This window comes from Larus michahellis, chromosome Z (assembly GCF_964199755.1).
Source record: "Larus michahellis chromosome Z, bLarMic1.1, whole genome shotgun sequence".
Taxonomy (NCBI): domain Eukaryota; kingdom Metazoa; phylum Chordata; class Aves; order Charadriiformes; family Laridae; genus Larus; species Larus michahellis.
The window spans coordinates 1,546,442-1,563,839 of record NC_133930.1 but is presented as its reverse complement, the minus strand read 5'-3'; the positions used below and the strand labels follow the sequence as shown (position 1 = coordinate 1,563,839).

At 38.3% G+C, this 17,398-nt stretch overlaps 1 protein-coding gene across 1 annotated transcript in view; it reads right to left on the bottom strand.

Annotated features, from left to right (window-relative positions):
• The window catches only part of MBD2 (methyl-CpG binding domain protein 2), a 38,965-nt gene that overhangs the window by 17,549 nt on the left and 4,018 nt on the right, over positions 1 to 17,398 (bottom strand). Inside the window, exons 2-3 of the mRNA XM_074569845.1 lie at positions 8,532 to 8,691; positions 2,293 to 2,430 (exon numbers count right to left, since the gene is read on the bottom strand). Coding sequence (XP_074425946.1) covers positions 2,293 to 2,430; positions 8,532 to 8,691 — 298 coding nt within the window. The remainder of the gene's footprint in view (positions 1 to 2,292; positions 2,431 to 8,531; positions 8,692 to 17,398) is intronic.

Below are 17,398 nucleotides of genomic sequence, written 5' to 3'. Positions count from 1 at the left end.
TACAAATAGGCAGTACAGTCAGTGTTGCAGCATTCACTTGAATAGCCAACACTGATATATTTACAGTCCATGTAGAGGAATGTTTGCACACCTGAGTGTCAGAGAAGGAGAAGACAGTGACACATGTAGGGATTTTTTATGTAAGGCAACTACAGGCTTTAACTGGAGGGGAAGAGAATTCAAACACATTTGCAAGGCTACGTTTGTCCAACAATCGTATCTCGAGTGACAGATATGTATGTATATATAGGGTGCCCACATGATCAATGACTGGAGTTCCTCCATGCTCTTGGTTACTAACACCAAAGAGATATCAATAATTGAGTGATGGAAATCTGTGCGTAAAGAAACCGGATCGTTGCAAATTGTTTATGAAAGCTGTCAATTTGCTTAAGATTCTCCAGCAACTGACAGCATACTACCTACATTAAATTGCTTTGTTCCAGATTTTTTAATGAAAATTTTACTGAAAACTCACTCAAATTTTCAGTGAAAACAACTGTAACAATCTCTCCTTTTCCCAAGTCCCCCACCTCTGTCAATCACCATTACTCAGAACGATGACAAAGCAGGAGACAGCTCAAAGCAGCATTCTAGCTTGGAGAAAAGCAAGGGAAAGACACACCAAGATTTGCTTTGCTGTTAGATACGTGAGATTTACTATTCCACACTTAACGCAAACAGAGCTAGTGTTTCTTCCAAATGAAGTATGGCAATACAGAATGAGAACAGTGTTTAAAGCGGCCTCTTCCAAAGATATACTGTTGCAAGCAAGGAGAAAAGAATTTGATTGAAAAAGAATGCTGACACAGAGATCAGCAGATGATATATTCTCAAAGACCTTGCTACAGCTTAATCTGTTAGAACCTTTCTTAAGGAGGCAAAGATTTAACTCGGGTATGTTTGAAAATAGCCTATTCTGCAAATCTTCACTGGATAGTCATTCTCAAAAGACAAGGGATGCATTCCTAAAGATTTCAGTTACCGTCTATTTGAAGAAAAGATTCTGGAAGAAAGAAAAAAAGGGAGGAAATAGGCAAGCGTGAAAGGGTTTGGAATCCATCAAGATATGAATTGCCAGACATCCATTTCTCTTGCCACAAAGGTGCCATAACTTTCATATGCTTTGGGGATTATTACTGCTCCAGCAGACAGGACCAAAAGGAAACTGCTGACACACAGAGTGTAGTAGTTCACAAGGAAAACCCAAAGAATGTGAAGAGAATCAATAGACACATGCAATTATGCATCTTTTAGATCTGAACGTGATACACTTACATGGCCCCTGTTGAACTTCACGGGACCAACAGTGAGGTTAGCTGAGGCCTTCAAATCTTGCTAAAAGACATCTCAACAAGAGGATCCAATACGGCTCGATATTTCTTCTTTTTCTTTCTCACCTGAATTTAGAGGATGCAGAGTCTAAATTCCTTATGTTATTTCTTACAAGAACAGCATTCAAGATGTTTGAAAGTGCAATATTAGAGACAGCTTGAGTTTCAAAGGAAATGTGGTTAAAAGTTAGTGACATACGAGCGTACACAAATTTGAACATGCCTCTGCATTTTCTTCTCACCTCTGCACTCCTAAGATAGATTAAGGTGTTTCAATTTGATGGTAGTAATGCTGTGACTCAAAAAATACAAGGCAGACTTAAAAACAATACCTCAATCCAATATACACTACACTATCTAGCCGATCATTCGTTCATTAACTAGATTTCCGTTTCTTCTCAGCTGCCTCCTCCCCATTAAAAAAAACCCAAACCAAACAAAAAAGGATTGTGTGAACCAGTGATCTGTCATTGATATAAAGAAAAGCAGCCAAAGGAGAACTTGTGTAAGATGAGTTTATGTTACTGTGGTTTGTATTTATAGCAGAGTGAAAAAAGAGGGATTTAAAATACAAATTTTTATTGATTTTGCACAAAGTTCTTCTATATAAAAGAGAAGTATTACTTCTTGATGAGAACTGCGTATTTTATAGAAACTTCTATTAAGAAGCTGAACATGAAAATTTACATTTGATACCCAATTGCAGCAGTACAGCGTACATCTGAATTTCAAGAGGAATGTGGTAATCAAATATGAATGAAGTTTTGGAATAAGAAATATTAATCTCAATATGAACTGACTGTTATTTCTGTATTTTTTTTAAAATTGTATGTATTGCACACATGTCTATAAGTAACCTTCAAGATAGGAATTCTCATCTGTAATTGAAGCCAGCTGAAAACAAGAACACTGTTTCAGCTTTCTGAGCAGTAACAATGGAAACAGATTTAATTCTTACCTGTCGCGGCTGCTCCGTCACTCGCTGGGGATCAGATCTTACTTTGTTACTAGGATGATTGGTAACTTTGGTGACTGGTTGCTTGAAAATTGATGCAGTTTGCCTGATTGGTAAAGTTGTATTTAAGTCTGGTTTTCCCTGTTAAAAAAAGAAAAAAAGTGACTTAACCAAACTTATGCAAAACTTGGATTCACCCTCTTCTACTGATGTGCAAAAGAAGGAGGCCTTTTTTGGAGTAAAGATTTCCCTTAAATGCTGTTCTTAACTAACCTTTAGAGTCATCCATTGTAAAGAAAAACATATATAACACTTAACTGGCTCCACACATTTTCACCTTCTTGGGAAGAATCAAACCGCTTGAAAGTTCATCTTTTCTTTTGTTAAAATGTATGTTAATTGTTCATTCTGAAAAAAGACGGCTTCACAACCGGATGTCAAAATGAAATCTCCAAAGCTTCATGAAAATATGTTTGTAGCAAATAGTTTATAGAGTTCCAAGTCTTAAAGGACAGCAACTTCCTACATAACTTTGGTCACAAATTTCCTAAGCAATTCCTACGTCAAACAATTCTTAAGTGCAGGAATTTATTCTGGAAAGAATCTAAAACTGTATCAACTTGAGCAAGTCTTTTGACAAAGTTAGTTTTTATCAGGTTTGTGAACTGATTATATCCACACAAGACAGATACTTAAAACAAACATTTTTGTTTATTTTAAATACACATTTTCCCAATGAACGCGTATCAAACAGCGTGTTCTCTATTTTGCAGGAGAGTGCTAAGCGCTTCAATACGTTAATTGCCGTATCTAATTTCCCACAAAGGAAAATGGTTAAGCTTTTACTTTTTAAAAGTTTACCTCTACTTTCTTCAAAAGGAAGAAAAAAAGTTATTATGCGGTATTTCAGATCTCAGAAGCTTTATAACTGGCTGTGAGATCATAGCTCCGAAGTTACACAACGAACACCGATATTAGAATCCATCCAAGGATGACGGTAAAAAAGTTTTCATTAGGATTTACTTAGACTCCTAATTTTGTGAGAAAATGCAATCTCTTGGGCTTAGAAAAGGGAATTAAATCTCAATCTTCAAGTCCTCCATATTTAGATTATACGATCTGGACAACGTGACTTCATAAAAGAGGCTGTGTTAAGAACCCTTGAGCACATGTTTCTTTACAAATTGTTTGTTCCTAAACTGAACACTCTGGAATTCCAGATGCTGAAAGCTAGAATACTGACTATAGATATTCTCTAATGATCTGCATAAAAATGAAATTAAAAATATCGTGAAAGGGCTTAGGCTTATTACGTAATAAGCCATCTCTTCACTGCATCTGTCTCAGATTAAATTCTTATTTTAAAAGTATGTATCCCTCCTTTTGGAGCTTTGCTAGAGCAATCTGACAGGGTAGTTCCTCCATCATCAGAACGTCCTGTATTTTAGCACACCTCTGTTACTGCAAGGGGGATGGCTGAGGAGCAACTGAGTGTGAAGTCATTCTTCCTATGCGTGTACAGTGCGTAATCTATAAACCAGCAATAAAGAGAGTATCATCTCTGCACTCCAGAGAAAGTAATCTTCATCATGAACACCATTCTGCAGGCAAGCCACTTAATCCCAAAATACATCCTTACACACTACAGTGGTTATTATATTGGCTGCTCCTATCCAACTGCTCGATACTTCTGTTGGGTCGGGGGAGAGGCAAGGGAAGAGCCTCTTTCTATAACCTCTCCAGGATGACATGGCACTATTAGATCCTTCCTGGTAGAAAAAAATAAGGAATTCCTCCACGTAATTCTAAGGAATGTAATTGATAGGAAGAAACATAAGAATAGCGCTTCATATTTATCTAGGCATCTCAAGATAATCTAAATGATGGTAAAGAAGGTGATCTATCAAGAGCACTATGCATATTCTTAGCTATTCAACAGTATGACTCTATCCATACACTCATTTTATAAATTAGCGCCGTAGCATTTTGGGAATCCTTGCTTAATACTCATTTGCGCATGCTCCCATAAGAACAAAAACAGTTTTCCAGACCAACAGAAAAAAAAGGCTAGAACATACAGGTGAATTCTGAAAGAGTTCTAGAAATTGATTCTTTTCAATGGGAGCAATTCTGATCACAAGTCTCTGTTCCTACCACTCCTTTAAATATACCTCGTTATTTTACGTGTCCCTTTTCTTCATCATTTCCAGGTAGCAGTTAACTCTTTAAAATATAATAAGGCTAAAATCACAAATCCCAATGGAAGTTTTCTTCAGAAATTCATTCATTTGTGGTTTATAAACTTACAGCCAGAAACTAACTAGTCTCCATGTCTTGCAATGTTACTGCTTTCCAATGGGCAAAGCAGCAGACCTTCAGAGATCTCCACCTTTGGCTCCATCCCTAACACACTGTTGATGCTCGTCGAACTGGGACCAGGGTTTCCGTGGTCAGAGCAAACGGCAACAGGGCATAAGTACTTCTGCCTGATGACACTTCATAGCTTTAACCAAACAGAGAAATTACCGTTCAATTAGCACGGAAGTCATCAGACCTTTTTATACAAAGCAAAAGTGAGAATCTAAGCTTATAAATAAATCTAGACATCAGTCTTCTCCTAATGTTTCACCCAGGAAGACCCAGTACGCTAGAAAAATACTTTCAGATACTTTGATGGATACTGGTTATGGGCTCAAACTTTTTTCCCCCCGATGATGACAATAGTAAGCCCAACGTTAGACTTTTTCATATATAATGAAAACATCTCTGATGAGCACAGAATCACCAACCAGAGCTAGACAGTAATCGCCTGTACTTATATTTGCACAAAGTGTTTTGACAATGAGCTTTCCTCAAACCACGTAACTTAATTCAGTCCAGAACCCTGATAGACCTTGCCTATCCTACAAGCTTCGCATCCCCTGATCTTGTGACATTACGTTCAAAGTACTACTTGACGCTTTGAAGTCCGTGCCCCCAGGGCATTCTGGGCAGTAGCATCAGTATTAGTGGTGAAATAGCTATTAAAACTGAGAAAACCAATAACATTACAGAGCCATCTGCCATATGAAAAATCTGGTTTAGCAAACATTTCTAGAACAAAGGTCTTCATTTCAAGTTCACGAAAAATATTTACAGGTTCCTTTTGGCCTTAAAGAGAAGTTAAAACATAAATCCGTTAAACTTAGAAAAATAAAAAGGGAGATTCCTTCAGGCAGTGTGAGAACTTAAGAAAATTCAGCTATATTAATGATATGGCCCCCAGAATTAAAGTGAAACTCTGATGAGTTACGAACTATGCAGGAAATACAGGTTCAAGCAGTGGATATCCCATATACTTTTTATCAAGGCTACATACTAGAAAATAGGATAAACTGTTTACACTAAGAACAGATCAATTCCTAAGTACTGTAATTACAACCTTCCTACTTTCCTACTTTATTTCCTTTCTAATCGTAGTCACATCTGGGCTTTCTGATCTCATCCTAAATAAACAGTCTCTCATTTGCGGCACTGAGTTTTAAACAACAGATGTAAACTCTTTAGTACAGAAACTTGCAAAGCTCACCCATCTCCAGCACCTGCAGATCTTCAGATGTACAGGGAAAAAAATTACCATATTTTAACAGGAGGCGACTCATATTCCGAGAAATTCTTTTTCACAACAAATCATAAGCCAGCCATACATAAGATTTATCCATGACAAAGGAAAAGCTTCAAGTACATCCTAATAGAAATAAGTAACAAAGATCCTCACGACCAAGACACTATCTACATATTTCACATGTCAGCCACAGATTACTTCGTTTCAGATGGCGATTAAGCTCAGAATATTCACTTTTAGGCACACCTACAAAACTTCAGCCTTCAGAAACACAGACATACTTTGGGCTTTTCCATTGCTTGACTGTTATCATGAAACAAAATCTCTTCCTACTCTGGGAACTATAGCAATGTATCAGACAGCAGAAATATCAACGTTCTCTGCTTATTTTTACTCATTAGGAGTATTTTATCCTCCCACAATGGTTTCCAAAAGAATTTCAGTCCACTGACATGTATTTCCAGAAGCATCAATGTGCCCCGGACATAAAAATGTTATAAAAACTCAGCAATGTATTTCCATTAACCTAATCCATCCTTTAACCTAAGGAGACACTTATAACCAGCCAGCACGTTTAACCAGCACTCTCTATTATGTTTTCTTTTCAATAGAAAGAATTGATAAGCATATTTTTGTAAGCAGAGCAGTATGCTGTATCTACTGGATCCATATTCAATTGTATTCCTGATTTCATTATCTCTCCAAAAGCACTTCATATAAATAAAGCGACTTCATTTGCAAGTGAAAGGTAAAAATGTTTACAGAGAAAACAGTGTCAAGATCAGTATGGGCTGAAGAAAAACTCCTCCTGCGGCTCTAAAGTAAGTACATCTATCAAATATATACCTTTATTGCCAATACCGAAAGGGCAGTAAGAATGCAGAAGGCGAAGATCGGAGATAAGGATTTTCCTAGACTATTTCCGTGTCGTGTACGCTGTTGTGCATTACCATCACAAAATGGAGAGCATTCATTAGCATATATTATCCTCAGTGCCATTTTACGCCAGGTGGCATTAGTATGTCAATCCTGACATTGAGTTCTAATCTGCTAGTGACGAGAATCTCGAAAGTTAGAAGTACGGCAAGAGAGAATTTCCATCCACCAGCTGCATAAATCTCACTGCCTAGACACGTCCCAGAAAGAAGACTCAAGTATATTTTGATATTCCTTCTTGAAACACAAGGGGAGCCAAAGAATTTAGAAACATTTGCGGTAAACTGTTTGTACGAAAACAAACAACCCATAAAACATGAGCAAGTTTATACACAAACTTGCCTAGGCAAGTCTGTCTTTTATGGACCCCAGCTGCAAGGCGGAGGAGAAGACGGCCACAACTATTCTCTTTCAGTGTCTGTGGAAGAAAACAAACTTCAGGAATAATTTGAAATCTCATTGTTAACTATCGCAAGCATAGTGCAGCGATTCTTGAAAGCTCACAAGTTCCGCATTCAGTCACTTAGCTATAATAAATGGTATTTACCTAAAAAAGGCATTGATTTCTAATCGTGTATTTAACAGAGCTACCGTGAGCAACATTCAAGTAATCTAAGATCCCGGGAAAGCCAAGTGAGCACAGACTCATTCAGATATTATATACCAAATTTTGTAATTTCTGCTCATGCAAAGAGGCTAACCAAAACCTTTCCTTGGACTACCACCAAATGTCCTATTATTTGAAAGTCTTATGTCTGTGGGAAGAAAATATGAAATAATTTGAACACGTGCTCCAAACAAAGAAAGAAATCAGCATGAAATGTGTGGTTCACACATTACAAACGGCAGATGACAAAAAACATCAGTGCACAAGACATAGCTATAACTCGTTAGGTCTTTTCATGTGCTACTGTAAGTTACGAAATCCTGAAGAATAAAAACACTTCAAAAAGAAAACACTGCAGGTTGTTACAGAAATCCTTTCAAACTGTTGTATGAGGTTTCTAAAGTTTGTCCAGGAACATATTATCTGAGAGTCAGCTGAATTTCCTTGTCATGTCCCTGTGTGCTATATTTCACTTCTGTATGCTTCAGTCTTTTATTTTTCATCTACTACACACATTTTCTTCAGTATTCAAAAGGATACACTGTTGTTCAAAAAGCAATAGACAATAAGGGAACAATCAGATGAATTGAGAAAGGCCCAACCTTAAAAACACCCGGCCTGGTTAAGTTGTACACAGCCAGCCAGATTCGGACAGATAAATGCATTTGCCTCAGAAAACAAGCTTCCTGGCACATAGTGCACACGTTAAAAATGTGAACTATTTCATCTCAGAACAGGAAGATGAACATAGAAATTTGAAGCCTTGCACAGGAGAATCTCTTGGTGTCAACAGTCCTAACTTTTCCCATTTAGAAGAATATCATTCAGGTAGATGACCAGCACTGAGGTTCTTAGTCACAAGCCAACTCCTGAATTACTCAAACTTTGGATTCATACTTAACCTCACCTTGATATTTCCTTGGTAGTAGCAGAGTATTCCTTCTATTTATAAATTTACATCTCTACCACTACTAATAATTAAACATACATGTACATCTTAGAAGCAGACTGCTTTAAGCAGAAAAGAAATTGCTAAATGAACTACAGGAAAGGAAATTCTTAGGATATCCTTAAACACAGTATTTACTAACAAACCTTATTTTGATTGAGAGAATCATTCCTTAGTCTCTGTTTGTTCTTCTGCAATTTACTGGGCATCATCTTTCCCGTTCTGAAGTCAAAACTGCTGAGATCAACAGTGTTTCCCAGGTATCTTGCCAACTGAGGCTTGCTTCTGAACTTCTTACCACTTGGACTAAAAAGAAGAAAACACTTTAGTATGTTTTGTTGTACAAGAGGATACAACCTTGACTTCTTATAACAGGTTTTATACCTTGTTAATTATCTAAAAAGTTTCCGTTATCTTTATTCCATGTGGCATGTTGGTTGATGTGTTGATCGGTGATGGTACACCTGCCCAACCTCTGCATATCACTCCCATCCTTGGCACTGGATTTAATTTATATGTAAGGCTGTTGGACGGTAGGATACACTACATCTTGGGAAGCTGGGGTAGCAGTCCAGCTAATTTCCACTAAATTCCAGTATAAGGACTCTAAATGTCAGACTGTGGCCAAGTGCAGGACCCTCTCTGCATGAATGTAAAGACCGTATGCAAGGTTTAAACTGATTGCTAGCTAAGGCCAACCCAGACTCAACAGCAACCCTTCGCAGCTATCAAACAGCGAGGCATTAAACAGATGGGCAGAATGAGGATTTGAGGTGACATGACATCTTTTAGCGATTCCGTCCCTCAGACGGGCGAGCAAAGCCAGATAAGGAACCGAGCAACAAGCAAGCAAGCAGCAAGCAAGATGATGCAGAATATGAAACAGGTCCAAAGCTGCCATTGGGTGTACAGATCCCACCATAACAAATCAAATCGGTTGTAGGGAAGTTATTTAAATCATCTGCATTTGGAATTATGGAATTATTATTACCCTAAATTCCCAGCTGATGTTTTTGAGTGGCATCAGCAAATATCTAATTTCCTGTTATCCTAAGGAAGGGGTATTTCTACCAGTCTTTACATCACAGAACTTTCTGTTCCCTCATCTCTGTTTCGTTCTCAAGCAACTCAAACACAGTCACACGCACATTGTGCACACACCGCCTGCACTAAATACATATTTAATCCATACATATTTTCACCAACCTCAGTGGGGCTTCCTGTAGACTTACTGCCCCATGTGCAAGTCATTGTTAATAAGCACCTTACTGACAAGAAGCCATATAGTTCCTTTCACTGGAAGGGACCATGGCGCGGCCCCCAGACTGAAAAGCTCGGCAGAAAATCATCTATTAAGAACTGCTATGTAAAACTCAGACTGCGACACCTGTTTTTGACAGCCTCTCAGCATAGATGGCCGTGAAAATGGCAAATACCCATCGTGTGAAGCCAACAGTCTCTTGGTCTAATGACAATTTCTCTCCAATGAAACAAGCCAAATGTCAAAATCCTCCCAACTACTGGAACCCAAAAGGTTAACTGAGCTCAGAGGAATTTTCACACCACTTCCTTTCTGCAGAAAACTACTGAAGATTTTTGTTTTCTTCACTTTTCCAAAGTGTTTGGTTTGTTGGGTTTTTTTTAAACTTAAAAACACCTTGAGGCAAGAACTTCCCCACAGAAGAATATGTATTGAATTCTGGGAAAAATAGCTAATTAAGCCAAACATTTTTCAAAGTCATTTAAATGACTCCAGAAATATGGAAAGACATAATTAACAAGAGGTAAAGGGTGGGAGAAAAAGACTTAAAACAGATCACAATCTGAAGCTAACCTCCTCAAGGATGGGTGTGGGAAGGAAAAAAACCACCCCCACCACACATACGTACACACACACACATCCCACCACAAAACTCCCTTCTACTTCTCGTAAACTGAGAATTGAAGCTACGCTAGAAGCCAAACTAAACACAACACCAGTTTTATTTTAGATAGTCGAGATTAACACCCTGGTTTGTTAACAGTAAGGAAAATTCTGCACTGAAGGTCAGAGACGGAGCAAGTCTTTTGTGGGGCAAGCAGGTTTGCTATTAAAATAATCTGACCCATTGTCTTTCATTCCTATTCAGGCACCTATAAGAAAAGTTTAGGATAAAACCTTGTCAAGAATTGCTGGCTGCTTGTCCCTGTTTCCTAGCAGAGCGGAAGGGCTGAATTTACTGAATAAAGCCTCCTGTTCGGAATTGCCTTCCCAGCTTTCCTAATGAACACAAACCACTGACCGAAAAGAAGAAAACAATGAAACTCTGAAGTTGGTGTTAATATTCTCTGTTCCAGGCATATTTTTTTAAATTAAAACCTGTATACACTCAGTCATTTTAGCCCATAGCTAAGTAACTACTAAAAGGATATAGAAATTGGACATGCTGCTGCTTCTCCTATTCTATCCAAATTTCGGTACTAAAGATGAAACATGCTATCTTCCATTTTTCCCCTATCAGCCCCTTCTGTTGTAAGAAGCCAACAGACTGTGTCATCAAGACAACACTCTTTTTACTATCTTTGCTCTTGAGGTTCCCTGGGGAGAAATGCTTCGTGTACCCCTCAAAGGAATCCAAAATTCCAGCAGTGAGCAGTTATCAGCCTAGCTTCACTACAAATTCTTCCTGCAGAGCTCTGAAAACAGGTTCCACAAGTACAAGCAAACTTTATAAATGCATCCACCATTCTTAAATTCTATTATTTACACACCTAACATTTTGTGGCTCTTGTTTGTTTGTTTTGTTCAGTAATCCAAAAGCAAATCAAAGTATACGATCCAATTCCCATACTAACATCTGCATGGATCATCGGTAGGGCGGGTATTAAAGGCTATTTCAATCCACAGCTATTTCAAAGGCTATTTCAGTATGTCACTCCTTTACATCCCACTACATTCCTGTTATTGCCAATGCATCTTTTCCTTCCAAGTGGTGAACCAACCACCTGCCCTCTCTGACAAAAAAGCAGAATTCTTTTTCGTAGTCCTTAAGTGCACAGTCTTCTATTCATGCTTATTTTCATCCTAAATCACCCCCTTACTGTCAAAATCATTCAGTTTCTCCTGATTATTTTCTGATCCTCACTTGTTCTGATGATGTCCTAGGTATGAAACTTGCTGATACGCAGCACACACCACTTACGCTTCCAAGTTCACAGATATTAATAACAGACTGGTTCCAAGAACGTTGTCCATGCAACTCCATTAGTACCTTACAACAACCAAGAAGCCCTTGTTTTATCATAACCTACTATTGACTCCTCTTCAACCTGCGCCTTAGCATGCTGCAAAACCTGTAGTATTTTCCATTCTCCAGCTCCTATGAAATCGAATGACACACAACTGAAAGTGCAGTTCACTAAAGTCCAACAGATTGAGTGGCACTCCTTCCTTCTGCTTACTTCAGAACATTATTTTGGCACAAACTCTAAAATCTACTGAATTCTACTATGAAACCATATTTCATTTGATTCCATTTTCCACAAAAGCCCCGATCCTTACTTGTACTTCATTTCAGAGTTTCAACAAGTTCATATGATGTCAAAATACTGGAGAAAGTACATGCTCTGGAAGCCTTCTGGGTCAACCTCAGCAGATGGCAAACAAAACACCCACTGGCCTTCCGTTCAGTTTCAAGGCTGCAGTTTTTATCAATGCCGCCCAGACTCGTCATTTCGTATGTCAGACCTTCCCCCTGTTCTATGAGGGAGATGAACACGTGAGCTGGAAGGATTGGAATAAACTCAAAACTTTATTTCCACCCCAACTATCTTAGTTTTCACATATATTCATTTTTTCGCTACCAGTCCTGTAGTCGTTTCCATTTTCCAACCTGTAGGCTGTCAAATCACTGAAATAATGCCTTAATTTCTGAATCATTCCCAGATTATCTTCAATCTCTAACCTGCTCCTGCTGCAAAGCTTTCTCCTACCTGCAGAGAAAGCTCCATTGAGGTAAAAGTCAACTAAAAGGCCTATTTGCAGCAGCTTTATTTGAACGTCTATTAAATAACTAGCATGCAGTAATGGAGAAGAGTGAGGTTATAGAACCTATTGAAACCAGTATGTCTACATAAAAGCCTGCTACTTACACATCTTGGTTGAAACTAAGAAACAGCGTCTTCTTCTGTTAGTTTTTTTCTGGAGGTGTTAAAACCAAGCTTAAATTCAAATTTAGTTTTGAGTAGCAAAGAAAGGTGGAAGGAGAGGTACAAAGCTTTCTTCTCCCTGGGAAGGCACTCTGGATGATACGCTGGAGATACCTTAGAAGTCAAACTGAAAGGGCTGTTGTAGAAAGCTCAGACTTTGAAGTCCCACTCGCTGCAGAAGATTTTTAAAATGCATTGCTCCGAGTTCCCATACTCTAAAATTTCAACTGCTACAAAAGTCAGAAGCATGGACCACTACGTTATTTTAAGGAAACTTTACACAGATACAGGAGAAACCAGTAAACTTTGTCCTCATCCACATGTTCTGGATATTCCTTAATTTTACACTGCCTTCTTTCATGTCACAAGGAGTAAGCGAAAGCGTTCTTTCAGGGTGCTGTGACATAGCGGAGCCTCTGGTCTGACCAAACTGCAGCGTGCCCCAACATCGAGACAATTAAGAGTTGCAAAATAAATGTGGGATTATACAGGAACATCTCCAAATACAATTTCAACAATAGATTGTTGTATGGCTGTTACTTTTATAAGCATTAACCAGAAGTTACAAATATTTAGTATTACCTAAAGACAGTTAACTTTCTATAGTTTTTTTAAAAAAAAATCTGTTAACTTCAATTAGAAGTTTCTAGGGTTTATTTCCAAACAAAATTATTAAATTTAGTGCACCTGAGAGACTTAGTTCTACCATAGCAGACATGCGTATCAGCACTTAAACTTTATCCTGTCAAATTAAACACCGTACAACGTTTTTTTGACACAACCAATTAACAAAAAACAGCAGACCTCAAAAGAGGTGATGTGCAACAACATCTAAACCCTATTCTTTCAATGACATTATCACGGCTCAAATCACTTTAGACAAGACTAAACGAAGAACACAACCCTTCACCTCCAGCTATACGCTTGTGCAAATGCACATGCTGTACAAATTGAAGTTCTTAGTGGGTTGAAGGTGATTACGTTGTATAATGAGCTTGGAAGGAACTTTATTAAAAAAGACACTTTTCAGATGTTTCCTGGGAAGCAGCGGAGCGAGCTAATTAACGTACAAGGAAGTTACCTTGAATTTTATCGTACAGCAAAGCCTATCTGGCCCCTTCCCCAGTTCAAAATGCACAGCAAGTTTACAGGCAAGATAGTAGCCTAGCTTATTAAAACAATAATCTTGTTGGCAGACATTTCTGGGTTTGGTTGCTTTCAAAAAAAAAAAAATTTTGGCAAACTTCCCCTTTTTTTTTTTTTTTTAATTTTGAGTTTTTCCTTGCTGACTCTCCCCACCAAACAGATTTTTGAGGAAAATTTCAATCACAGCAGGCTAGCTGCTCCAACAGCAGGTGATAACAGGGAAAACATGCTGTCTTCTCCGAGTTTGAAATGGCTCGCTTTTCAAAGCGGCTCTGGCTTCACAGTTTTGCAGCAGTGGCTAAAATGATAAGAAACTGAAAAAAGAGAAGGTGTGATTTCATGGCTATTAAAACTACAATTTACTCCTTTAATTTAGTATTTATACCCTCTACTAGAGCACTGCGGGGTCAGACTAAACAAATCAGGCACGTCACCCATCCCAAGGTGGCCTGTTTTCTCAGGATCCCGTCTGGCAGGCTGTTGGCTCACCTACAGGCACGCACCAGCAAAGAGGAAGAAAAATGCTAAACACTTTTGAAAAGGCAATTCAGGTTAAAGACATCTTAATTTGGCTACCTAACAGAGGCAGAGCAAGGCAAAGTGTTTCTACCGATCGCTCCCCTCCATAAGTTGGGAATGAAGCCCAAGAAAGTAAGGAGATTGGAAATATATCCGAGCATTTCACGCTGTAATAGTAAATAAGACCACAATAAAATTAGTTGTTCGATCTTATGTTCAAGGGAATCTAATATTGGACAGCTGCTGACCAAATCCTGCTAGATAGCTGACCTCGAAGGGAACATGAGAGATTAGTTCACCAGGATACCAAAACTGCTCTGCAATTGTTGGAGATAGCTTTCCTGAAAGATTTATTTGCAAATACTCAAACAGACACTCAAAGATTCGGTAAGGAAGTCACTACATGAATGGCATAATACATAATGCATTTTCATGCCTTCAAAGGAGTTCTGCATTTGGTATCTAATTTTGCTTGCAACAAAAATGTATTTTTTTACACAATAGTACATGCAGTTCATACCACCACACTAAAGCACCAACAGCAATTGACACCAATTTACTAACTGTAAAAGGTTCATTTCGAGATTGTTATTTAATCTTCTACTTATGGAAACGTTTTGTATTCACTTTTGAGAATCTATTTCTGTTTCCTAAACAACCTGATGAGGTCTGCTGGGACTGAGGACTGATTCATTTTGCCCTCGTAAAACGAAGTCAGAGTTACCACTATGACTTTATAATAATCGTTATTATCTTTCAGAACAAGGATTAATCCACCCTACACAGAAAATAAATTTATTTTACATACTAAGACCCTATTAGGCAGCATGCTTCAACCAGCATTCCCCACACGTAAGTAGGGGAGATTGTTAGCATGCATTTTCAGAGATCAAGGCAAATAATTGAGCCATGGAAATACAAAATAACAGCCGTTAAACTTCTTTTTTACATTCTCCTGCCAACAGGCAAAACAAAAGGCAGCCAAAATATTCAAACTAAAACCTAAGGATGATCAGAGAAAGCCTACACAAGAAAACTTGGGCTAACTTGTTCGTTGTTATCGTTGGCCTTGTGTTGGTTTTCATTTAAGTTTAGAAAAGCAGTATAGTTGGGAGCAGCGAAGGAGAAAAGATGCCGACTTGCAGAAGAGATGAGAAGGCGGCAACTGAAAATTCTCCTCAATGAAGGCCAGCCCCTGAAGTGGGTGCACTGCAGAAAAAAGACAGAATAGGAGCAGCGCTAAAAAGTAACAAGCAGCTAATGGCAGCAATGTTTTTCTTACACAGAAATTAAAGTACATTCCCAAAATTTAGACCTCGCTATTAGGACTTGTTCTATGTTCTAATTGCCTTTGGAAACAAAAAAAAACCAACCAATAAGCCTATGTATAACATAAGCACAATTGAGCATCACTTAGGAAGTCATGACTTGCTCGCTTTTAAAGATAAAGGCAAAGGTCTCCCTTAAAAAAAAAAAAGGGGGGGGGCGTAAAAAATAAGCTCACAGAATTAAACTAGTCCTACTGTCACTGGAAACTCTCCGGCATTTATCTTACAGTCAAACCACAAAACAAACTTCAAAGGGATGTCTGTTTGCCCCACGGGTACACCTATACTGGAAAGGCTTTTGTAGTTAAACTGAACAGCCTATTAGAACCCACTGAAAGCGGTGTCAACTACTTGGCTTTTTTTAATCTCGACTAGAAAAAAAGCAGAGTAGTCCTTGCTTGCTTTTTTCCCACGAAGAACAAATGCATCAAAATAGAATATTAACTTGCTGCTGCTATGAAAAGTAATTTCATGCCAGAGTTTCAGGAACATTTTTTAAACAGGTAAACGCTCTAGGGAGTTATAAACACTAAAGGGATTTTTACCGACAAAAAAGAAGCGGTAAATAAATCAGACGCTGAGATAGCCATGTTCAAAGTTCCCACTTTACTCAGACTTTTGCATGACTGAGTCTTTTGACAGGACAGCAGCACCCCCTACCTCATAGTACACTGAATAAATAAGACTTTAAAAAAATCATGGTGCAAATTTACTACAGTATTAGGCCTTAAATAAATAGGTTACTACCAAAAGAGTCACTTTAAAAACGCTCATTGTGTAGGTACAGTTTCTCAGGTAACTTTGATTACAATAAGATAACAGTAGTTACGACAAATTGGAAATATGATTCATACAAGCACGGCAGCTTGATTTAAAAGAAAAATCAGATGTGTAGCCTTAAATGTAACATCCTGTCTGTAGACAAAGTAAAAGAATACTCTCAGCTTATCACTCTGCAGATATGGGGAGGACATTATAAAGGACTTCGTAGCAAAGACAGTCAAGCCATTCAGAAAGAGGCCTTCTTATTCTTGAGGATCAACAAAAATTACCTTTCAGATGGCCTTTGCTGTAATTTGAGCATTCACTTCATAGTCTGGACAAGACAGTCGTTAAGAGAATTCCTACCTTCTTTAAACTGGAAAAGATCATGTATATTCCTGGAGGAAAATCTCAAACTGATTCAGAAGAACACGGTTTTGTCTCAGCACCATCGTAATCTTCTTCTTGATTTTAATTGGTATCATTGTCACTGTGAACATTCCCTGCTCTTAAGACAGAACATCCGGATTCGCTACAGGCACCGCACACCAGACCTACTGCACATACAGCCTTCCAGGGAGCTGCCTGATGGGTGGATTAGAGTCTAAACCAAGCATTTATTATTCTGAGAACGCTGTGCTAGTTTTGCATTTGTCCTACATTCAGTATCATGATTTTTAATGCGCTAGTCCCTAGACTAAATAAGTTTATATTACTAAACGCAGCAATCCTTTCCTCTCTCAAACTCGGCTCCAGAAGAACTTCTCCATCACCATCAACAAGGATTCTGCCAGCCAAGCCAGGCCTCTGGCGTCACTTGTGCATCCTCAAATCACGACGCACATGGAAATCTATTCCTCCTGACTGTTTGTATAAAATTAGGCCATTAGAAGTTTAAGTGAATTATTCCAAAGACGTACACATTAAAATGCAATGCACATTTTCGTCATTGTCCTACAGTTGCCAAAAAAGGGTGGTATTGCTCTTTAAGTGACCATGCCAAATCCTGACGATGCAGGCTTTTAGGGAATATTAGTCTGTAAAAGGCACACAAACCAAAACCCACTTTG